Source organism: Haliotis cracherodii, unplaced genomic scaffold (assembly GCF_022045235.1).
Source record: "Haliotis cracherodii isolate W230 unplaced genomic scaffold, xgHalCrac1.p SCAF_17, whole genome shotgun sequence".
Taxonomy (NCBI): domain Eukaryota; kingdom Metazoa; phylum Mollusca; class Gastropoda; order Lepetellida; family Haliotidae; genus Haliotis; species Haliotis cracherodii.
Window position 1 is genome coordinate 8,258,920 of NW_027266272.1, and position 26,178 is coordinate 8,285,097.

Sequence of the window (26,178 nt, forward strand, 5' to 3'; positions counted from 1 at the left end):
CGCTATGTTCTAGTTATAGTATTATAGTGATAGTTCTACGTATAGCATACTTTTTGACAGAAGATTTAAGATTCTACAACAGAAACATGGTTACTCTACTTGTACGACAACCCTTACAACATATCATCATTAACAAACTCAAAAATATCCATCAAAAATATTATGCTGAGCTAAACATAGATTTTTTACAATTGCCTCTTTACGTATAGGGTGGTATTTTTCAAGACGTTCTATATAAAAGTAAACATTTGAATTCATAAACAATATCACATAAACGTTATCACATTTCATATATTAATCCACGTGACCGGAAGTTCGTCCATCTTAGTTGGTCTTCTTCCGCTTTGATTCATCCTTGTCGCGCTCTTTGTGGATGAAGTCCTGGACGTTTGGAAGACCCTTAACTACGCACGCGCTAAGTGCGCTTCGATACAGGTTCATGTCTGTGGCGTCATACCTGTAGCAGAGGTAAAGTCATTTATTAATTTCATATCTTGAGATGAGGATAAGCGTGCCTACGTATTGTTGTTGTTTTCTCTGTAGGACATGGTATAGAGAATATATGGCTGGCACATTTGGTGTAAGTTTCAACTGATAGGCGTGTTTTCCTCTTAACGTAGGGGCGGTCGGGTAGCCTAGTGATTAAAGCGTTCGCTCGTCACGCCGAAGACCCAGGTTCGATTCCCGACATGGGTACAATGTGTGAAGCCCATTTGTGGTGTCCCCCGCCGTGATATTGCTGGAATATTGCTAAAAGCGGCGTAAAACCATACTCACTCACTCCTCTTAACGTATACATTTATACATTGCCGTGCAAAAGTAAGTATAAACCCCATGTTTGATGGTGGCTAAGAATTATTCGATGGTGATGTGTTTTATACGTGTATCATACTTGTGTTTTTGGACCTTTCGTTTGGAGTGTTTCGGCGACTGTTTTCAGCCCAGTGAAGTTTTGATAACGTTTGTAATTTTCCGATCAAATCCAATATTTGAGTGTATACTTTTTAGGCGTAGCAGTTATATTGATATTATGTTTACGAGTTTATATTAACAAAAGTCCATTAAGCATTCAAATGGGAGTCCCTGTCGAAATCGACGTTAAAAGATTGTACTTGTTGTTACCCTGGCTGGCGCTCGGCATTAAGGGGCTAAAACAAGGACTGATCGGCTCGGAGTCAATATACTGTGTCTGAGTGGGGTATTCATGTTAAACTGCAGCATAAGACCTGAGTGGGCTAGCACACTAAAAGCAGCATCAGTCCGGACTAGTGCAAGCAGCCAAACACACACACGTGTATGCTCGTCGCTACATAAGTGCAATAATCTTTAACGCGACGTTGAAGCCATTTCACCTCACCTCAATAATTTGATTAATACATAAACGCGTATATCTCCGGCTATTGATAAAGGAACAAGCATGATAGTTTAGGTGTCCGTTTTCATTCAATCCTGATAAACCTGACCGACAGCAAGTTTAATCGCTGATAAATATCTAAAAAAGGACACTGTTACGTGCTAAAAGGCGCAGATACAAGATTACTGTTCACACGATCCGCGCACCTAATCCTCTGAAAACATGCTGTGTTTTGTTTAAAAATGTATCGAGTGTTTCAGTAACGCGATTTGTATGTATACAATATGCCTGCGTACTTAAGAAAGAAAAAAATTAAAAAGAAACAATCTTCCCAGACAGTAAACAAGCTGTTATTCCCCGGTCTATGGTGCAATACGCACGACACGACCCCTCTCCAAAGAATGTCCCTTTAATCGGACACCTATTTACGACGTCATTCAAACACGATTTTGAATGAAACATGATGAAATCTTATGTGGTATCACGTGATCCTGAGCAATCAACAAATGATGTCGCATCTCAAGGCTTGTCATTTATTGAGAAGAATCGCCACCAAAGGGCGTTCCAGTCACCATCATTCAATAAATCACCCTAATGACAATTTCCGGGGGACAAAAGGCGACCCGTTGCATTGTCCGTGGCCAAACTGACGTGAAGGGGCGGGCAGCTGGGTCACTGGTTTCGACACTACTGTACCGACGGGAACAGATACCCTTCAGTACAGCGGCGGTGCGTAGCGAAATCGGCAACACCGGAAGCGCTCGTTAAATGTACAACATCATCATTATCATCAGTGGTTAAAGCGTAAGCTCGTGACGTCTAAGATCCTAAATTTTGGGGCCGAGTTATACATCTTGCATTCCTGAAACGTTTGTTGTTTAACGCCGCACATGCAATAGTCCTGCTATATGATGGCGGTCTATAAATAATCGAGTTGGACCAGACAATCCAGTGATTGACATCATGAGCATCGATCTAGGCAATGGGGATGCGATGACATGCATCAACCAAGTCAGCGAGACTGTATTGTAATTGTCCTGTATTGTCGATTTACATTTCGTAACCATGTGATTAAAACGTTCGCTCGTCACGACGAGAGCCTGGTGTCGAGGAGGTGGGTTGTTTCTTTGGTGGAGTGACGGTAGGTTGGGTTTAACGCCGCTTTTAACATTATTCCAGTTGTATCACGGCGTGTCAGCTTAATGTGAGAGGAAAGCCTGAAGTGATGCAGGTCTCAGACGTTTACCACTTCGGTGAAACCCACGAGCACGGGTATGTTTCTTGGGTGGAATGATGGTAGGTTGGGGGGTGAAGGAAAACGATGGATCAAGGAACTGATGGGGGGATTGATGACGACTGTAAGATTGTGGATGCACAGATTGAATGATGAGATGTCCAGGAGAGAGCTGCAGACAGCACAGCATAGTACGTACAGTAGCCTTACAACCACGACCACCACCACCCCCCCCCCCCCCCCCCCCCCCAAAAAAACAAACCCGAATTAGATTTGTTTGTTTGTTGTTTAACACCGCGCTCAGCAATATCCCAGCTATATGACGGCGGTCTGTAAATAATCGAGTCTGGATAAGATAATCCAGTGATTAATATCATGAGCATCGATCCACGCAATTGCGAAACGATGACATGCATCAACCAAGCCAGCGAGCCTGACCACCCGATTCCGTTAGTCGCATCTTACGACAAGCATGGGTTGCTGAAGAACCATTCTAACTCGGATCTCCACTGGTCTCAATCCGAATTATAATAGGTCACAAACAACCTATGCTCGTCCTAAAGTGGATCGGGCGATTATTGACTGGGTGACTTGTGTGTCATTCTACCCCGGCGGCGTGGGACGTTACTCATAATATCAGCCACTGGTTTGTCTGTTCCAGGCTGAAATTGCATTCACTTACTTACCACTCATCGGTACTGGCATCGTAGCACTCGACGTTGAAGATGGTGGTGACGCCGTTGAAGCCTCCAATGGAGAAGATCATATCATCAATAACCTGAAACAGAGACACGTTACGTTAACGTTAATTCGTCCAGCTTTAGATTCCGTTAGAAGTCAGGTTTGAGTTCTACAAGGTTCTCCGGGGGCACGGGTGGCCCAGTCGTCTAAGGCGCCGCGACTCGCTGTGCAGAGTTGCGTCCCTTGGGCACGCCTGAAACCTATGATTGTGGGTTCGAATCCCGGTTCGCCCCGATTATGTTTCTAGGTTTGTCAGCACCATACCCGTGCTCATGGGTTTCACCGAAATAGTAAACGTCTGAGACCTGCATCACTTCGGGCTTTCCTCCCACATTAAGCTGACACGCCGCGATATAACTGGAATACTGTTAAAAGCGGCGTTAAACCCAACTCACTCACTCACTCACTACAAGGTTCTCCCTCATTTTGTTTCATCAAATCAAGAGTTATCGCCCTTGAATGGTCCACTATGACGATAAGATGGCACTGTCTCATTGACACAGCCAGTTTGCCATTGGACGGAAAATTACATATTTTGACCAATCCTGGAAACAAGTTAAGTAATTTTCAACTTTCATTTGTACATACACACTTTGCTCCCTATCGCAAAGCGGGCGGTCGGGTAGCCTCGTGGCTAAAGCATTCGCTCGTCACGCCGGAGGCCCGTGTTCGAATCCCCATATGGCTACAACGTGTGAAGCCACTCCCTCCAAATTGTCTACAAATTGTCCCCGAAAAACTATGAAGTCACTGTGCTCATCATACACGTGTTGGAGTGGAGTGAATGGAGATGGTTTCACACATTACTCGTTTGGAGAATCGAACCCAAGACTTAGGTGTGACGAGCGATCGATCTACCCACTAGGCCACGCCCCCGCCCCGTATAAAGGTATCCATGGCATCCTTAAAAGGGGACCGCCTCTGTGGTCCAGTGGTAGAGCGTCCGCCCGGAGAGGGGAAAGTCCGGGGTTTTATCCCCCGCGTCATATCAAAATACGTTAAAAGATGGTACTTGTTGTTACCCTGTCTGGCGCTCGGCATTAAGAGTCTAAAACAAGGAGTGGTCGGCTGGAAGTCAGTATACTGTGTCTGAGTGGGGTACTCATGCTAAACTGCGGCATGGTATCTCAGTGTGCTAGCACTATAAAATCGGCATTGGTCCGGACTAGTACAAGCAGGCACACACACGTGCAAGCACGTCGCTATATAAGTGCAATCTTGGACGGGACGTGAAACCCAATTTCACCTCACCTCACCCATAAGAGGGCCTAACAGGTTGAAGGTCATCCCTCCTGTCGGTACACGCGTTACCTTGAAACAGCTGGCGATCTATTTCCAGTCAAGTCTGTACATTTTAATATGATCAACTGTTTCTTCAGCAAGCACACACACACACACACACACACACACACACACACACACACACACACATATATATATATATATATATATATATATATATATATATTGTAGAAAAATCATAATCTTCATACAATTTTATCTTTTGTCAAAAACTGCAACAAAATATTAATTTCATACTGGACAATTTGATCACAAATCACACGAACAGAACAGCAAACTATTCTCAACATAATTATATTCTCAAACATGGACTGCCGCTTGTTTTTTCGACAAGTTTCATAACGTTCTTGCCAACAAACACATGTGATGATGCAACCCTCTGGTATTACCCTTAACACAATAGCGTCCCTTTGAAACAACCCGACGAAAACACTTGAAAGTCGAGTTTCAGACACGAGCCACGTGGCAGCCATCATCAGCCCCGCCCACCAGTGCCGGGTCACGTGGTACGTCTGTCTCTCTTCCCAGGTGCAACCGCTTGGCATGATCAAAACCACAATGGCTCTTTTTATAACAATAGATTGAGAATTTTTGTGGTTGGGTCACACTGACACAAATAGTCGGCGTAATTGTAATGGCTTTCAGGTCCCAAGAATGATGTGATGTTTCTTTATAGATCCAAAAGTACCCCAGACGCTCAAGCTTATTCCATATGGAGTTGATTTAAAAACGCATTCGTCGCACTTAAACACACCTTCCTTGCGTTATTGAATATTTAGCGAAATATAGCAAAATATAAGTTTTTACCTCCTTGTGTATACTTCAAAGACTAAACTTTAATGCTCGTAACTTAGAACCTTCGTTTTGTTTGCTTTTTAAAGCATACTATACGATTGATTATTTTTATCACAATTGATCGTAGTCGTAAAGAGCGTCCTCCCGGAGAGCGGAATGTTGTGGTTTCGATCCCCGGCTGCGTCATACCATGAGACGTTAAAAGATGGTACTTGTTGTTACCCTGCCTTGCACTTATTATTAATGGGCTAAAAACGACTGGTCGGCTCGGAGTCAGTATACTTAGCTGATTGGGGTATTCATGTTAAACTGCGGCATGGCATCTCAGTGGGCCAGCACTATAAAATCGGCATGAGACCGAACTAGTACAAGCAGAAACACACACACACACACACACACACACACGTGCATGCACGTTGCTATATAAGTGCACTAAACATGGACGCGACGTTAAACCCCATTTCACCTCACGTTATATTTCATGTAATTGACCTTTTCCAGGTCACTCCTGATCAACATTTTTGAGATTTGGTTTGTGAAGAAACAGCCCTGGGCAGTACATTCACAAGGTGGTGTTTTGTTATAATACAAAATATATTCTTTCTTGGTTTGTTGGTTTGTAATATTCCAGCAATATGACGTTGGTCTGTAAATAATCGAGTCTGGACCAGACAATCCACTGATTGACATCATGAGCATCGATCCACGCAATTGGATTCGGATATGACGACATGTATCAACCAAGTCAGCGAGCCTGACCACCCGATCCCGGTAAGGCAAGCATGGTTTGCTGAAGACCTATTCTATCCCGGATATCTTCACGAGTCATATTCTTTCTAAATGCTCATGAACCCATTGTTCCCACTAGAATAGGACCGCGGAAGGTCCGGGGTTCGATCCCCGGCCGTGTCATAGCAAAAGACGTAATAAATGGTACTTGTTGTTACCCTGTCTGGCGCTCGGCATTAAGGGGCTAAAACAAGGACTGGTCGGCTTGGAGTCAGTATACTGTGTCTGAGTGGGGTATTCATGTTAAATTGCGGCATGGTATCTCTGTGGGCTAGCACTATAAATCGGCATCGGTCCGGACTAGTACAAGCAGCCACACACACACACACACGTGCATGCACGTCGCTATATGAGTGCGATAATATCGGACGCGACGTTAAACCCAATTTCACCTCACCTCCTGCTAGAATATTTCCTTTATGCATTTAAGGTCCAGAAGTATATACAGTTGCATCATCATAAACTAAATTCAAAATATAAACTAGAAAGGTAACAGTATATTTTAACAGACTACGAATTAATTTAGAGCTTAAATAATGTCTGGTGCTGTGGATTGACTTGGTTACGTCATAAAAAGAGGACACTTTGACCTGGCTATATTCCAGGAGACTTTTCACAATGGCTTTTTCTGTTCCACGAGTCTAGACAAAATATGTGAAAGAAATTTATCACATAAACATCACGTGTACCGTATATGCATGCTGTCCCAGACTTTGTACAAACAAGATGTAAGTGCATTTGAATGTATGTCTTACGTTTGTAAATACCGCAATTTCTTTCCATTCAGCCGTTAACAAAGTTCACCTTTCAAGTGCATAGCACAGGCGGTGAATTAACCATGCGCGTACAAATATTGAAACTTTACTGATTTTTTGGTAAATTTGAAATGAATTCGAAGCCTATTTTAACAACATGCAGTCAGATACTACTGCCGATTAACTCGGAGGGTTAATCTTCACACTGCTGTATCGTAGCGCGTCGCACCTTCGCAATGCGTTGTTACTTGATTTTATTCCATAATAGTAGTTTATGTACATAGATGAACCTCGTTTAAATACACAGTAGAGCCTCATGTATATATACAGTAGAACCTCGTTAATATGGACAGTGGAACCTCGTTAATATACACAGTCGAACCTCATGTACATATACAGTAGAACCTCGTTAATATACACAGTGGAACCTCATGTATATATACAGTAGAACCTCGTTAATATGGAAAGTGGAACCTCATGTAAATATACAGTAAAACCTCATTAATATGGACAGTGGAACTTTGTTTAAATACACAGTGGAACCTGATGTATATATACAGTAGAACCTCGTTAATAAGGACAGTGGAACCTCATTAATATACACAGTGGAACGTCATGGATATATACAGTAGAACCTCGTTAATATGGACAGTGGAACATCGTATATATACAGTAGAACCTCGTTCATATGGACAGTGTGACCTCGATAATATACACAGTGGAACCTCAAGTATATATACAGTAGAACCTGGTTAATATGCACATTGGAACCTCGTTTATATACACAGTGAAACCTCATGTATATATACAGTAGAACCTCGTTAATATGAACAGTGGAACCTCGTTAATATACACAGAGGAACCTCGTTCAAACAAAAAGTGGAAACTTATTCATACGTGCTGTACAACCTTGTTAATATACAGAGTGGAATCAAGTTTACATACACAATGGAACCTCGTGGAACTGTGGAACTTCGTTAATATAAACAGTGGAACATCATTTATACATACTGTAGAACCTTGTTAATATACGCAGTGGAACCCCGTTATATACACAGAGGAACCTCATTTATGTATACTGTAGAACCTCGTTAATATACGCAGTGGAACCCCGTTATATACACAGAGGAACCTCATTTATGTATACTGTAGAACCTCGTTAATATACGCAGTGGAACCCCGTTAATATACACAGAGGAACCCCATTTATGTATACTGAAGAACCTCGTTAATATACGCAGTGGAACCCCGTTAATATGCACAGGGGAACCTCATTTATGTATACTGTAGAACCTCGTTAATATACGCAGTGGAACCCCGTTAATATACACAGAGGAACCTCATTTATGTATACTGTTGAACCTCATTAATATACACAGTGGAGCCTAATTTATGAATACAGTTGAACCCCATTAATATACACAGTGAACCTCATTAAAACAAACAATGGAAACTCATTCATATATACTGTTGAACCTCGTTAATATAAACAGTCGACCTCGTCAATGTACGCAGTGGGACCTCGTTTATATATACAGTGGAACCCCGTTTATGTACACAATGGGACCCCGTTTATATACATAGTGGGACCTCGTTAATATACACAGTGGGACCTCGTTTATATACATAGCGGGACCTCGTTAATATACACAGTGGGACCTCGTTAATATACACAGTGGGACCTCGTTTATATAGAAAGTGGAACCTGGTTTAGATACATAGTGGAACCTCGTTTATATACACATTGGAACTTCGTTTATATACATAGTGGGACCTCGTTTATATACACAGTGGGACCTCGTTTATATGAACAGTGGAACCCCGTTTATATACACAGTGGGACCCCGTTTATATACACAGTGGGACCCCGTTTATATACACAGTGGGACCCCGTTTATGTACACAATGGGACCCCGTTTATATACATTGTGGGACCTCGTTAATATACACAGTGAAACCTCGTTAATATACACAGTGAAACCTCGTTTTTATACACAGCGGAACCTCGTTTATATATACAGTGGGACCCCGTTTATATACACAGTGGAACCTCGTTTATATACACAGTGAAACCTCGTTTATACACAAAACTGGACCTCGTTTATATACACAGTGAAACCTCGTTAATATACACAGTGAAACCTTGTTTATATACACAGCGGAACCTCGTTTATATACACAGTGGAACCTCGTTTATATACACAGCGGAACCTCGTTTATATACACAGTGAAACCTTGTTTATATACACAGCGGAACCTCGTTTATATACACAGTGGAACCTCGTTTATGTACACAGTGGGACCCCGTTTATATACACAGTGGAACTTCGTTAATAAACACAGTGAAACTTCGTTAATATACACAGTGGAACCCCGTTTATATACACAGTGAAACCTCGTTAATATACACAGTGGAACCTCGTTAATAAACACAGTGAAACTTCGTTAATATACACAGTGGAACCCCGTTTATATACACAGTGGAACTTCGTTTATATACACAGTGGAACCTCGTTTATACACACAATTGGACCTCGTTTATATACACAGTGAAACCTCGTTAATATACACAGTGAAACCTCGTTTATATACACGGTGGGACCTCGTTTATATACACAGTGGAACATCGTTTATATACATAGTGGGACGCCGTTTATATACACAGTGGGACCTCGTTTATATAAACAGTGGAACCTCGTTTATATACACAGTGGAACATCGTTTATATACACAGTGGGACCCCGTTTATATACACAGTGGAACATCGTTTATATACACAGTGGAACATCGTTTATATACACAGTGGAACATCGTTTATATACACAGTGGGACCTCGTTTATATACACAGTGGGACCTCGTTCATATACACAAAGGCACCTCGTTTATATACACAGTGGGACCCCGTTTATATGCACAGTGGAACATCGTTTATATACACAGTGGGACCTCGTTTATATACACAGTGGGACCTCGTTCATATACACAAAGGCACCTCGTTTATATACACAGTGGGACCCCGTTTATATACACAGTGGAACATCGTTTATATACACAGTGGGACCCCGTTTATATGCACAGTGGAACCTCGTTTATATACACAGTGGGACCCCGTTTATATGCACAGTGGGACCTCGTTTATATACACAGTGGGACCCCGTTTATATACACAGTGGAACATCGTTTATATACATAGTGGGACCCCGTTTAAATGCACAGTGGAACCTCGTTTATATACACAGTGGGACCCCGTTTATATGCACAGTGGAACCTCGTTTATATACACAGTGGGACCTCGTTTATATACACAGTGGAACATCGTTTATATACACAGTGGGACCCGTTTATATACACAGGTGAACCTCGTTTATATACACAGTGAAACCTCGTTTATATACACAGTGGGACCACGTTTATATACACAGTGGGACCCCGTTTATATACACAGTGGACCTCGTTAATATACACAGTGAAACCTCGTTTTTATACACAGTGAAACCTCGTTTATATACACAGTGGGACCCCGTTTATATACACAGTGGGACCTCGTTTATATACACAGTGGGACCCCGTTTATATACACAGTGAAACCTCGTTTTTATACACAGCGGAACCTCGATTATATACACAGTGGGACCTCGTTTATATACACAGTGGGACCCCGTTTATATACAAAGTGGAACCTCGTTTATATACACAGTGGGACCCCGTTTATATACACAGTGGGACCCCGTTAATATACACAGTGGGACCTCGTTTATATACATAGTGGGACCTCGTTTATATACATAGTGGAACATCGTTTATATACATAGTGGGACCTCGTTTATAGAAATCATTTGTTTATAATTTTTGGGGTTAATGACAGTAAGGCTTTAGCAGTACCTAAGTAAAAGGTTAACACATTCGGAGACGAATGACCACATTATCAGAGGGGTACACAAAGTATGTGATCCAGACTACCAGTTGTCGGACTTCCATTTTGTGAAGCCTCGGTGGCAGAGTGGATTAGATCGCTGACTTTGTGTGCTGATGTTTTGATGCCTCACTCTGAGAGTGGATTTGAATCCCGGACGGGAATTTACACTCTACTGAGAAAGTGTTATCCCCACATAACATTTGTTCCACATTATCGTTGTAATCATTATACGTGTTATCATTTAATGAATGCCTTAATTGACTCTTCTGTGTTCATCTCGAGAGTTGTGCAAAAGAAGTGAAATAGATGCAGTAGGGGAGCATAGTATCGAGGTTACAATACTGTTCAGAGCCACCATACTGTACAGCGCCACCATACTGTACAGAGCTCAGTAACTGTCCAGAGCTACAGAGCTACCATACTGCCCAGAGCTACAGAGCCACCATACTGTACAGAACTGCCATACTGCCCAGAGCTACAGAGCTACCATACTGTCCAGAGTTACCATACTGTACACAGGTGCCATACTGTACAGAGCTACCATACTGTCCAGAGTTACAGAGCTACCATACTGTCACGAGCTACAGAGCTACCATACTGTCCAGAGCTACAGAGCTACCATACTGTCCAGAGCTACAGAGCTACCATACTGTACAGAGCTACCATACTGTACAAAGCTGCCATACTGTACAGAGTTACCATACTGTACAGAGTTACCATACTGTACAGAGCTACCATACTGTACAGAGCTACTATACTGTACAGAGCTGCCATCCTGTACAGAGCTACCATACTGTATATAGCTACCATACTGTACAGAGCTATATACCTACCATACTGTACAGAGCTACCATACTGTACAAAGCTGCCATACTGTACAGAGCTACCATACTGTACAGAGTTACCATACTGTACAGAGTTACCATACTGTGCAGAGCTACCATACTGCACAGAGCTACTATACTGTACAGAGCTACCATATCGCACAGAGCTACTATACTGCACAGAGCTACCATACTGCACAGTGCTACCATACTGCACAGAGCTACCATACAGTACAGAGCTACTATACTGTACAGAGCTACCATACTGTACAAAGCCACCATACTGTACAGAGCTACAATACTGTACAGAGCTACCATACTGTACAGAGCTACCATACTGTACAGAGCTACCATACTGCACAGATCTACCATACTGCACAGAGCTTCCATACTGTACAGATTTACCATACTGCACAGAGCTACCATACTGTACAGAGCTACTATACTGTACAGAGCTACCATACTGCACAGAGCTACCATACTGCACAGAGCTACCATACTGTACAGAGTTACCATTCTGTACAGAGCTACCATACTGTACAGAGCTACCATACTGCACAGAGCTACCATACTGTACAGAGCCACCATACTGTACAGAGCTACCATACTGTACAGAGCTACCATACTGTACAGTGCTGCCATACTGTACAGTGCTGCCATACTGTACAGAGCTACCATACTGTACAGAGCTACCCTACTGTACAGAGCTGCCATACTGTACAGAGCCACCATACTGTACAGAGCTACTATACTGTACAGAGCCACCATACTGTACAGAGCTACTATACTGTACAGAGCTACTATACTGTACAGAGCTACTATAATGTACAGAGCCACCATACTGTACAGAGCTACTATACTGTACAGAGCTACCATACTGCAATGAGCTACTATACTGTACAGAGCCACCATACTGTGCAGAGCTACTATACTGTACAGAGCCACCATACTGTACAGAGCTACTATACTGTACAGAGCTACTATACTGTACAGAGCTACTATACTGTACAGAGCCACCATACTGTACAGAGCTACTATACTGTACAGAGCTACCATACTGCAATGAGCTACTATACTGTACAGAGCTACCATACTGCACAGAGCTACCATACTGTACAGAGCCACCATACTGTACAGAGCTACCATACTGTACAGAGCTACTATACTGTACAGAGCCACCATACTGTACAGAGCTACTATACTGTACAGAGCTACCATACTGCAATGAGCTACTATACTGTACAGAGCTACCATACTGCACAGAGCTACCATACTGTACAGAGCCACCATACTGTACAGAGCTACTATACTGTACAGAGCTACTATACTGTACAGAGCTACTATACTGTACAGAGCCACCATACTGTACAGAGCTACTATACTGTACAGAGCTACCATACTGCAATGAGCTACTATACTGTACAGAGCTACCATACTGCACAGAGCTACCATACTGTACAGAGCCACCATACTGTACAGAGCTACCATACTGTACAGAGCTACTATACTGTACAGAGCCACCATACTGTACAGAGCTACTATACTGTACAGAGCTACCATACTGCAATGAGCTACTATACTGTACAGAGCTACCATACTGCACAGAGCTACCATACTGTACAGAGCCACCATACTGTACAGTGCTGCCATACTGTACAGAGCTACCATACTGTACAGAGCTGCCATACTGTACAGAGCCACCATACTGTACAGAGCTACCATACTGTACAGAGCCACCATACTGTACAGAGCTACTATACTGTACAGAGCTACTATACTGTACAGAGCTACTATACTGTACAGAGCCACCATACTGTACAGAGCTACTATACTGTACAGAGCTACCATACTGCAATGAGCTATCATACTGTACAGAGCTACCATACTGCACAGAGCTACCATACTGTACAGAGCCACCATACTGTACAGAGCTACCATACTGTACAGAGCTACCATACTGTACAGAGCTACCATACTGTACAGAGCTACCATACTGTACAGAGCCACCATACTGTACAGAGCCACCATACTGTACAGAGCTACTATACTGTACAGAGCTACCATACTGCAATGAGCTACTATACTGTACAGAGCTACCATACTGCACAGAGCTACCATACTGTACAGAACCACCATACTGTACAGAGCTACCATACTGTACAGAGCTACCATACTGTACAGAGCTACCATACTGTACAGAGCCACCATACTGTACAGAGCTACCATACTGTACAGAGCTACCATACTGTACAGAGCTACCATACTGTACAGAGCTACAATACTGTACAGGGCTACCATACTGTACAGAGCCACCATACTGTACAGAGCTACCATACTGTACAGAGCTACGGAATCTGTACGCAGTCACAGTAGGCATAAAGATGAAATGTCAAAGTACCGCGGGACTCGAGGGCTATTGTCAGACTGGATGTTATTCATGAAATGTTTTCTTGCACTGGTAGCACAATGATTAAAATAACTTAATTTGTTTCGTCAATAACGAAATAATCTTACGCGTGTAAATGTGTGTTTTGTCCCAGACTCGATCCGTTGCTTGTATCCGTTGATTTCTTTTGGTTTAACGCTGCAATCAGCAACATTCCAACTATATGACGTGTTTCGTTTCTGTTCACATTTTACTGTCGCTTCTTTATATTCAGATCTCGTATAACTCAATACGCCCCTTTGAGTAATGGTCCAGCAATATCACTGCGCGGAACAACAGAAATGGACTTCACACATTGTACTCATGTGGTAAATCGAACCCGGGCCATCGGCGTGAAGAGCGAACACTTTAACCACTAGGCTCCCCGACCGCCCTTGTTTGACAAGAAAACAGAACATGAAGGGTTACATATTGGAAAACGGGAACGACTTAAAAGTACCCTCAGGACCAGTCCATGTTTTGTTTGTTTGTTTGTTTGTTTGTTTGTTTGGTTGGTTGGTTGTTTGCTTGTGTGTGTGTGTTTGTGTGTTTGTGTTTGTGTGTTTGTTGTTTAACGCCGCACTCAGCATTATTCCAGATATATGACAGCGGTCGGTAAATAATCGAGTGTGTACCAAACAATCCTGTGATTGACATCATCAGCATCGATCTACGTAATTGTTGGAAACGATGATATGCATCAACCAAGTCAGCGAGCGACCCGATCCCGTCAGTCGCCTCTTACGACAAGCATAGTCGCCTGTTACGGAAAGCATGGGTTGCTGAAGACCTACCTATTCTACCCCGGATCTTCACGGTCATGTCGATTATAATTGTACTAATATGGTTTAACATGCTTGTTCGGATAGAATGTTGTCAGTTCGGCAACATAATGTTCGTTATAGATTAAAACAGGGAGGGCGGTGAGGTAGCCCAGTGGTTATACCCTTGACTCGTCACGCCGAAAACCGGGCTCTATTCTCATGTTGGTACTATGTGTGGTGGATATTTATGATGCCCCCGATGTGAGATGGCTAGGTTATTGCTTGAGGTGGCGTAAGACCCAAACCAATCATTATTCTACTATGAATTTGGAAATTACTAGTTTCTTATTGGTCAATCAGAGGTTATTAAATCATACTGAGCTGCAATACTGTACAGAGCTATCATACTGTACAGAGCTACCATACTGCACAGAGCTACCATACTGCACAGAGCTACCATACTGTACAGAGCTACCATACTGTACAGAGCTACCATACTGTACAGAGCCACCATACTGTACAGAGCTACCATACTGTACAGAGCTACCATACTGTACAGAGCTACCATACTGTACAGAGCTACAGAATCCGTAAGCAGTCTCAGCAGGCATAAAGATGAAATGTCAAAGTACCGCGGGACTCGAGGGCTATTGTCAGACTGGACGTTATTCATGAAATGTTTCCTTGCACTGGTAGCACAATGATTAAAATAACTTAATTTGTTTCGTCAATAACGAAATAATCTTAAGCGTGTAAATGTGTGTTTTGTCCCAGACTCGATCCGTTGCTTGTATCCGTTGATTTCTTTTGGTTTAACGCTGCAATCACCACCTTCCAACTATATGACGATAGCCTGATACAATGATATGCATCAACCTTGTCAGCGAGCCTGACCACCCGATCCCGTTCGTCGCCTCTTACGACAAGTATGGGTTGCCGTAGACCACTTCTAGCCCTGATCTTCACAGGGGTCTTGTGTCTAGAGTTGTATGGGACTGAGATATTGCATATCACATATTCTAAGCGCATAACTGTGCCAACAATGTTTCAAACTTGACCAAAAAAACATTATTTAAGTAAAAATAACCCTAACGATATGACAAAACTTCCAATATGCAGTGTTTCGTTTCTGTTCACATTTTACTGTCGCTTCTTTATATTCAGATCTCGTATAACTCAATACGCCCCTTTGAGTAACGGTCCAGCAATATCACTGCGCGGAACAACAGAAATGGACTTCACACATTGTACTCATGTGGTAAATCGAACCCGGGCCATCGGCGTGAAGAGCGAACACTTTAACCACTAGGCTCCCCGACCGCCCTTGTTTGACAAGAAAACAGAACATGAAGGGTTACATATTGGAAAACGGGAACGACTTTAAAGTACCCTCAGGACCAGTCCATGTTTCGTTTGTTTGTTTGTTTGTTTGTTTGTTTGGTTGGTTGGTTGTTTGCTTGTGTGTGTGTTTGTGTGTGTGTGTGTTTGTGTGTTTGTTGTTTAACGCTGCACTCAGCAGTATTCCAGCTATATGACAGCGGTCGGTAAATAATCGAGTGTGTACCAAACAATCCTGTGATTGACATAATCAGCATCGATCTACGTAATTGTTGGAAACGATGATATGCATCAACCAAGTCAGCGAGCGACCCGATCCCGTCAGTCGCCACTTACGACAGGCATAGTCGCCTGTTACGGAAAGCATGGGTTGCTGAAGACCTACCTATTCTACCCCGGATCTTCACGGTCATGTCGAGTATAATTGTACTAATATGGTTTAACATGCTTGTTCGGATAGAATGTTGTCAGTTCGGCAACATAATGTTCGTTATAGATTAAAACAGGGAGGGAGGTGAGGTAGCCCACTGGTTACACCCTTGACACGTCACGCCGAAAACCGGGTTCTATTCTCCTGTTGGTACTATGTATGGTGGCTATTTATGATGCCCCTGTTGTGAGATGGCTAGGTTATTGCTTGAGGTGGCGTAAGACCCAAACCAATCATTATTCTACTATGAATTTGGAAATTACTAGTTTCTTATTGGTCAATCAGTGGCTATTAAATCACAATAAACCCCCTCTGATTGAAACAGCTGGTTTGACGGCCGCATCACCGCGGAAGCTAATTTTCACAAAATAGTACTTCTTTCATTCATTATCGCTAGGCATATTTAAATAATTATACCTACAATTATAGGTCACAAAATGCAAAGTTGTGGTTACTACAATATTCAAATAATGTGTGGCAATACATTTCGTGCAGAAAACACGATAGAAATCTTCAAACCACACTAAATTCAACATTTGAAAACTCACGCTGTGCGCTCGGTTCCAAATTAAATTTATCACGGTTAAATCTGCAGTTAACCTAGCACTACGTTGAAAACACAGTGTGTTTATCTCCTAATCAACGGAAAAATGAAATTACGAATCTTAAAAGACCGAAACATAAGTCCTTTGATGGTTGGTTCCCTACCTCGATAGCAAAGTTGCTCCTCGGGTTGTACATCTCAGGGATCGTCTGCCAGGTGTTGGTCTGCGGGTTGAACCTCTCGCCTGTATTCATCCGCGTGATGCCGTTGAAACCCCCAAGGGCGTACACGCAGCCCCTGTAGGCGATCACCCCGACGCCGCTCCGTCTGTTGCGCATGGGGGTGATGAGAGTCCACTGATTCGTGAGGGGGTCGAAACACTCCGCCGTGTTGAGGCACTCCTGTCCGTTAAACCCTCCGCAGATATAAATTTTACCTGCACAGATGAAAATAGTGCGTGATATTTCCATACATTGGAAACGGTTAAGTCTTTGATTGGCATTGAGAAGTTGGCAGAACCTGAATTTGCTATGGATAATAACTTCTGTATGGCTTGTAATGCATGACGTCACAGAGCTAGTTCTTGCCCATTCACCAGGTGTTTAGAATCTTTGATTGCAGGTAGCTAAACCAACACATCTAGTTTACACGACCTTTATCGGTTACATGTAAATCAAACATACTGACACTGTCCATGTAATATTTCATTATTTCTTCTTCATGAGACGCAATATTATTAGACTGCCACTTAATCGGAGCCTACCCTCCGGGACACTGGACTGTCCGAAGGTACCGGTGGCCCAGACGATAGGGGGCCGTAAATCGCTATACCGAGGTGCGTCCGCACGCTAGGCTCCTCTGGAGGTAGGTTCGAAACCTAGGTTCACTTTCATTACAATGCTCGGTCTGACAGTACCATATCCGTATCCGTGGCTTTTCCCAAAATGGCAAAATATTTTAGACCTCATCCCTTTAAACTTTCCTCACACAAATGGCTGATCCGCCATAACTAAAATACTGTTCAGTGCGGCTCACTCACTCACTCACCCACTCACTCACCCATTCGCTCACTCACTCACTCACCCATTCGCTCACTCACTCACTCACTCACCCATTCGCTCACTCGCTCGCTCACTCACTCACTCACTCATCCATTCGCTCACCCATTCGCTCGCTCACTCACTCACTCACTCACCCATTCGCTCACTCACTCACTCACTCACTCACTCACTCACTCATCCATTCGCTCACCCATTCGCTCGCTCACTCACTCACTCACTCACCCATTCGCTCACTCACTCACTCACTCACTCACTCATCCATTCGCTCACCCATTCGCTCACTCACTCACTCACCCATTCGCTCACTCACTCACTCACTCACTCACTCATCCATTCGCTCACCCATTCGCTCGCTCACTCACTCACTCACCCATTCGCTCACTCACTCACTCACTCACTCATCCATTCGCTCACCCATTCGCTCGCTCACTCACTCACCTTCCAAAGTGGTGGCGCTGGCGTCGCTCCTCTGGTGGTTCATGGGCTGCACGAGACTCCACTGGTTGTTTTTCTTCAAATACCTCTCGGCTGTGTTCTGTCGCACGTGACCATCAAATCCCCCCATGGCGTAGATAAACTTGTCAAGAACAGCCACGCTGACATAGCATCTGAGAAAATACGTTGAAGATTACAAAACGCGGGACTCATTCCATTGATCCAACAAAGAACATATTCATGTATGTATAGCCGATAACACAACGACTTCCGTGTCTAGTTCAACAAGTCCATGTTATTGCAATCTGATTCATAACTATTGCGTACCCGTGAAGGTCCGGGGTAGAATAGGTCTTCAGCAACCCATGCTTGCCGTAAAAGGTGACTATGCTTGTCGTAAAAGGCGACTAACGGGATCGGGTGGTCAGGCTCGCTGACTTGGTTGAAGCATGTCATCGATCCCAATTGCGTGGATCGGTGCTCATGATATTAATCACTGGATTGTCCGGTCCTGACTCGATTATTTACAGACCGCTGTCATATAGCTGGAATATTGTTGAGTGCGGCGTTAAACAACAAACCAACAACAACATAACTATTGCGTCAATCCAGCGATGTTGCTGACATAGTCGGGGTTTTTCGTGTGTGCTTTGAGTATTTGGTGGCAGTCGAGCAGAACCAAGATTTTCACTATGAGTTCCGTCCTTTTGTAGGCTTAAGGGATCCGCTGCGTTCTCGGATCAAAATATTCGACTTACTAATTATCACCGTCAGTAGAGTCGTTTTTTTATGTATGTTTAGTGTTTGGCGGAGGACGAGCAGGGCCATGCACGTGATATAAGCAGAAGCACCTCGCTATGCACAGGTCCGTACCTTACAACTGTAGGATCCACTAGACGTTGATTCAAAATCCTGGATCAAAATATTCGACTGAATTATCACTGTCTGTTATGCTCATGGTATATTGTTTTACCGAACCGGCAAAGTTCTATGACCTGTGCGTCACTATATAATTGGCCGGCTTTCCTCCGACATTAAACTGACACACCGTGATATAAAAAATGACTAAATACCAGATCCATTCAAGAGAGTGCCAACCCCCTTTTGGAATGCCGGATGCCGGGCCCTGTTAGTGGCATTCTGGAAGCTGCAGTTCCGTATGCTGGATGCCATGAAATGTTTACTAGTATCTGGTACGCGGATGTCCATATCTCAAGCACAGTCGTGCATTCTATGTGAAAATCCCAGTCTAATATCTACCTATATCGACCATCTAGTGTACAGTGAAATGATTCAAGAGTAGCTAAATTTTGATAGAAATATATAACTCCGTTTAAATTCAAAAGGAGCCCCAGTGATATGGGAGTGTCTGAACCTGGAGGAAATATACCTTGCTTTATTTAGGGTCATATAGCATTACAGTAAAACTAAGCTAGGCTGGTTGCATGGAAAACAAACGCTTCAAATGAAACCTGAGAATTAAACAATTTTTTTATGTTTAAAACTTCCTGTGAAGCGACATTCCTTGTTTTGGAGGTGTATCAGGAAATATAAGTAAGCGATGATTGATAGTAAATGTTTTTTGTACACATTTAGTAATAACCCCTTTATCCCCTGATCTGCTGGTTGCAATGGAAATTGACACCATAAAGTTGGTTGGTTGGTTTGTTGTTTAACGCCGCACTCAGCAATATTCCAGCTATATGACAGCGGGCTGTAAATAATCGAGTCTGGACCAGACAATCCAGTGAGTAATATCATGAGCATCGATCCACACAATTGGGATACGATGACATACATCAACCAAGTCAGCGAGCCTGACCACCCGATCCCGTTAGTCGCCTTTTAAGACAAGCATAGTCACCTATTACGGCAAGCATGGGTTGCTGAAGACCTATTCTACCCCGGATCTTCACGGGTCCACACCATAAAGACATATGCATGATGATCAGAAAAACTGTCGAAGCATGTGTCTTTTTTGTCTTCAGATTATTTCCGCAATTAGATTATTGTTTTCGGTAGTTGAGTGCAACTGCTCTAACATGTTTATCCAGAATTTGTTAAACAATGTGATCTTACTTTATAGAGTCTAGTAAGATTATGCATAGATATTAATCAAATGCAGCTCATACACATGGATTTCAAACATGCTATAAGAAGGGTAGGTGACGATGTGGTGGAACTCAAAGACAGTTTCCTAACCGTCCATGTATAGATGTTACAACTGATCACATACATCGGTCTTTAACATTGGCACCCAGAAATTGTTAGGATCAGGCAAAGAAATCCTAAACTGTTGTTTTAACAGCATATCGAGCAGTGATTGTGGCAAGCGATATAATATATTTCCTATCGAAACCTTATCGCTAAGCTTTAAAAATACTCCATATCGATATATACACATTTAGGCTGGCAACAGCTAATATACATACGAAGGATATTAATTATCTGCAAACGTTTCCAAAGATACGCGAACAACCATTTTGTTTTCTCTCTCAAAGGGACACTACTCTATCGGTCTCTTTTATTAGAGATATTTCGGCCGATAACAAAGTTCGGATAAGTTCGATCCCCAATCAGTCATTATTTTACATTATCTGATATTTAAATCGACGATTTTTATGAAAATTATCTTAACAAGACAGTATATCCATGTCCACCTTGATATTTTTCTATCAAGACAGGGGCGGTCGGGTAGCCTAGTGGTTAAAGCGTTCGCTCGTCACGCCGAAGACCCGGGTTCGATTCCCGACATGGGTACAATGTGTGAAGCCCATTTCTGGTGTCCCCCGCCGTGATATTGCTGGAATATTGCTAAAAGCGGCGTAAAACCATACTCATTCACTCTATCACTCACTCATTCACTCTATCAAGACAGGTGTGAAGAAACTAGCAGGGACTGTTCTCAGTCATAAATGATGCTGTTTGGGTGATACAAACAAAACTCTTCGGATGATGACACATATACAACTTCAACAATAGACAAAGCATGATTTGCTTGTGGTTTAACATGGTAGTCAGCAATTATCAAGCTAATATTACACCTGTAAATAAACGGGCTCGTAAGCCAGTGATTGATATTATGAGCAACGTCCACGCCGTCGAGGAACGATGACACGCAATAATTTAAGTCACACAGCTTACAATCAAATCCATTTAGTCGCCATGCGTACATGTAGGTTTCTGGGGACCAAACTCGGAATCCCACATAGGGACAACATAATTTTAGCATCCACGTATAACAGTGTCTAACCTCTTTGCATTCATGGGTGCTGCCTCCGTCCACTGGCTGTTGATGGGGTTGAAAACCCTGACGCTGTTGAAGTATTCCATGCCGTCAAAGCCGCCGATGACGTAGATGTGTTGGTCGAGGGCTACGGTGCCGTGGTAGGCGCGAGGACCTGGTCGTATCGGAACATGTATGTATTCAAGTACCTTTCATACGATGCTCGGTCAATTCGACACAGGGATTTCCCTGAACTGGACAGAATGTCCGATGTACAGGAACAGTATTATTTAAAGATCGGTTCAAACATGCAATATCTGCTAATCTGCTGTTTCACTGAAGACGACGGTTTTCAAAAGTAGTCCTCGTCAGTGTGTATGTGTGTGTGTGCGTGCGTGCGTGCGTGCGCGCGTACGTGCGTCTGTGGGTGTCTGTTGTTGAGTGTGTCTGTGTGTGTGAGTGTGCGTCTCTGTTTGTGTCTGTTGTTGAGTGCGTGTGTGTGTGTCTGCGTCTCTGTGTGTGCGTCTGTCTGTGTGTATGTGTGTGCGCGTGCGTGCGTCTCTGTGTGTGTCTGTCTGTGTCTGTTGTTGAGTGTGTGTGTGTGTGTGTGCGTCTGTGTGTGTGCGCGTGCGTGCGTCTCTGTGTGTGGGTCTGTGGGTGTGAGAGAGAGAGAGAGTGTGTGTGCGTCTCTGTGTGTGCGTGTGTGTTCATGCCCCAACCCCCGTACCCCCATACCCCCACCCCACCCCCATGTATAATGAATGTCCAGTCCTTAAATAATGTTCAAATTGATATTTTTTTATTTAAATAAATAGCACTAGATAGTTGTGATAAATTTTGACAGCCCCCTCTTCTTTATTTCATTAACATACACACAAATGTGTTTGAATGAAATAGCAAACCAATGTAGAATATAATGTACATATAATATCTGGTACTCAAGTAAATTTATTAACATTCTACCAAAGTATCTACAAATGTATCCTTAATATACATTGCGCCCGTGTCTTATAACCAGTGTTATGCAGCCACGCAAATTTGTTCCTTTTAAATATAATAAAGCTAAATATAATAAAGGCGAAAAAGACTTCTAAACCGCACTGAACTCGAATTCGAATTTCGAATTCAAGGTCAAAACAAATGAGACATGTATCTTACCGGTGTCAACGTTGTTTGAGACAATCCACCTGTCTGCCCGCGTGTCATACGTTTCCACCATGTTAGTGGGAGACCCCCCACTCCACCCACCAATTACAAACAAGATCTCGTGAGGCACGCGAGGTTTGGCGAGAGGGTTGTTGAGGTCGACCTCCTTGTCTTCATCCATGTCCAAGTCATACAGGAACTTCAGTGTCTCAATGATGATTGGTTTACATGCATCTATTTCCTTGACATAGGGGTGGGACTTCACCTGAAGATGGGCGGGGCATGGATAAGCAGAATATCCTTAGTTACATCCCGGTGGAACTCAATTGTAATCGGTCCTTAAGGTGTACAAGGTACAAACTTAATGGCAAACTGTTAAGGATGAACTCATAAGAACCGTTACCATAATGGTTTAGTTCGTGTTATATTACCAGGTTCAGAACGATGTTCAGTAGCATCATCACCGAAAACGACATACACTCTATTGAACTCAACACCACAGTACTACAAACGCTACAGATGGTCTAACCCTATACCCAACGAAACAGGATATTATGTCATAACCCCCGAGAAAACCATTCATTCGTCACTCTATTGGACTCAACACTAAAGACCACAGTACTACAAACGCTACAGATGGTCTAACCCTATACCCAACGAAACAGGATATTATGTCATAACCCCCGAGAAAACCATTCATTCGTCACTCTATTGGACTCAACACTAAAGGCCACAGTACTACAAACGCTACAGATGGTCTAACCCTATACCCAACGAAACAGGATACTATGTTATAACCCCCGAGAAAACCATTCATTCGTCACTCTATTGGACTCAACACTAAAGACCACAGTACTACAAACGCTACAGATGGTCTAACCCTATACCCAACGAAACAGGATATTATGTTATAACCCCCGAGAAAACCATCCATTCGTCCCAGCAATCGCCCAATCTAATTGATGACATTAACATGATTAAGGAAAAATATCACACATAAGACTCCACTCGCTTAAAACGTATGCCTTTAATACTGAAGTATACTTTGAGCATATTTCTTTCACCGAGTGATTAATATTGTCCTCGTCTTGTAATCTTACTACTCCAAACAGTTAACGACCGCCCAATTCTTGCATATTACTATAGTTAATCTGACACGGCATGTATTATAGTAGTAGGGTTGGGACGGGTAACTCGGGTACTCGGGTCGGATGGGTCCTGGGTACTAGTAAGACTCGGGTACTCACAGGTCTACCCGGACCCGTGGTTAGTCACGTTGATATATTGTTTAATGACAAAACCTCATTATAGCTCAGTGGTTACACTACAAGTCGCTAATAAGCTAATAAGGGTACCCGGGTAGTAAATGTGGACTCGTCCCAGACCTATATAGTAGTAATATGAAAGACTCGTGTGGTTCTCAACTTTTTAAGGAGTACATTTTGTTTGCGGCAGACATGACACGTCGTTAATTCTTTGGATATCACCTACAGGATATATCTCTATATGTGTCGGGGCGGTCGGGTAGCCTAGTGGTTAAAGCGTTGGCTCGTCACGCCGAAGACCCGGGTTCGATTCCCGACGTAGGTACAATGTGTGAAGCCCATTTCTGGTGTCCCCCTCCGTGATATTGCTGGAATATTGCTAAAAGCGGCGTAAAACCATACTCACTCACTCTATATGTGTCACCCGATGTTGATGACAGAGGGTCTGACGAGCATGGAATAGTCCTGAGATTACCAAGTCATCATATGAAGGCTGTACTAATCATACTATTTAAGAGTGTGTTTCTGCTCGAATGGTTACCAAGATGACGATTTACATAAGGAAAATATTTGTGTCTAAATACTAAATAACATTGTACTAAGTATGACTAACCGAACACAGCGCAAACCGGAATATAACTGTTTCGGGAGGCGGTATATCGGGATAGGCGTGGAACACATTTATATTCCTGGTCACTATACCATAGTAACTCAACCGATCCCAGTCCTGCTTTTTCTATCTGTCGATGAGGTGGAAACACACCATAGCAACTTCCCATGTTCACGTTAACGGTGTGCTACCTACCTTCTCCACGAAGTACTGTGTTGTGAGAAGTCCAAGACGGATTGTCTTCAGTAGCCGTGCAATCTGACATTTGCGTTTTTCGGGATCAAAATCTATCCAGCGAAGAACAGCATCAAAAACGATCTCCTCATTTTTGACATTGAGGTCATCGGATCCCAAAATCTCGCAGACTTCCTCGACGTCCAGCTGAAGGAACTCGTTGCTGTTGGCGTAGACCACGCCGATGTGTTGCAGGAGGTAGCGTAATGCATGCCGTTCTAAGCTGTGACAGAAATACGCCCGGGCAAATGCTCGGATTCCAATAACATTTTCTGCACACATCTCCCTCAGAAGGAAGTCGCAGCAGAGTCTGATGAGGCCGGTGACGTGGAACTGGTCAGCCGCCGGGAGAAGTTGTTCAACGTTGTCTCTGTCAATCTTGATGTCCCTCGTGTAGGCGTACTCGATGATGATGTGCATAATGTCAGAGGACACTCCGGGGATTGTGACTTCCCTCTTGTTTGTGTCAAACATCTGGTTGGTGAAGAGGGCCCGGAAGTAGGGGCTGCAGGCGGACATGATGGCCCTGTGGATGTTGTACGTCGTGTTCTCCACTCTGATCACAGCATCACACAGCTCCCCCTTCTTCCTCAGCTCCGATAACACATTGCAGGCTTGCATACTGAATTTCTTCTGCATCACTGTGCCGTTCGATGTCTCATCTTCCATGTCCATCTCGCTCATGTTAATCACTGGTGTACAATACGGACTCTTGATCAAGTACGACTGGTGCGGGTTGTCTCTGGAGAACGAATGAAGCCCTAGATACTGGGACAATGACGTCGAAGGGCCAATCGTAGCGCGATAAAGCTATGACGTCATAGAACTATCAATGAATGGAGTCACTGTCGACGATTCGGGTCCATGACGTCATGACATTGTTTGGGGAATGTGTAGTTTTCACAACGCGCCTAATGTTTTGGATAATTCTTTGATGGGATAACTTATCAATAATGTTAATCATTTATGCCTTTATTTGTTCCGAATAT

General features: G+C 43.2%; 2 protein-coding genes across 2 annotated transcripts; both read right to left on the reverse strand.

Annotated features, from left to right (window-relative positions):
* Positions 1-64: 64 nt before the first annotated feature.
* Positions 65-25,873, reverse strand: LOC139464318 (kelch-like protein 10). The gene is made up of 7 exons (XM_071245837.1): positions 25,151-25,873; positions 23,093-23,345; positions 21,962-22,109; positions 18,712-18,881; positions 17,377-17,648; positions 3,275-3,366; positions 65-457 (listed from the first exon to the last, which is right to left on the reverse strand). Exons 1-7 carry the CDS (start codon positions 25,871-25,873, stop codon positions 325-327), a joined length of 1,791 nt encoding a protein of 596 aa, XP_071101938.1. The 3' UTR covers positions 65-324.
* Positions 11,319-13,775, reverse strand: LOC139465073 (uncharacterized). Its single transcript, XM_071246770.1, has 4 exons — positions 13,701-13,775; positions 12,721-13,164; positions 11,803-11,922; positions 11,319-11,396 (listed from the first exon to the last, which is right to left on the reverse strand). Exons 1-4 carry the CDS (start codon positions 13,773-13,775, stop codon positions 11,319-11,321), a joined length of 717 nt encoding a protein of 238 aa, XP_071102871.1.
* Positions 25,874-26,178: the final 305 nt, after the last annotated feature.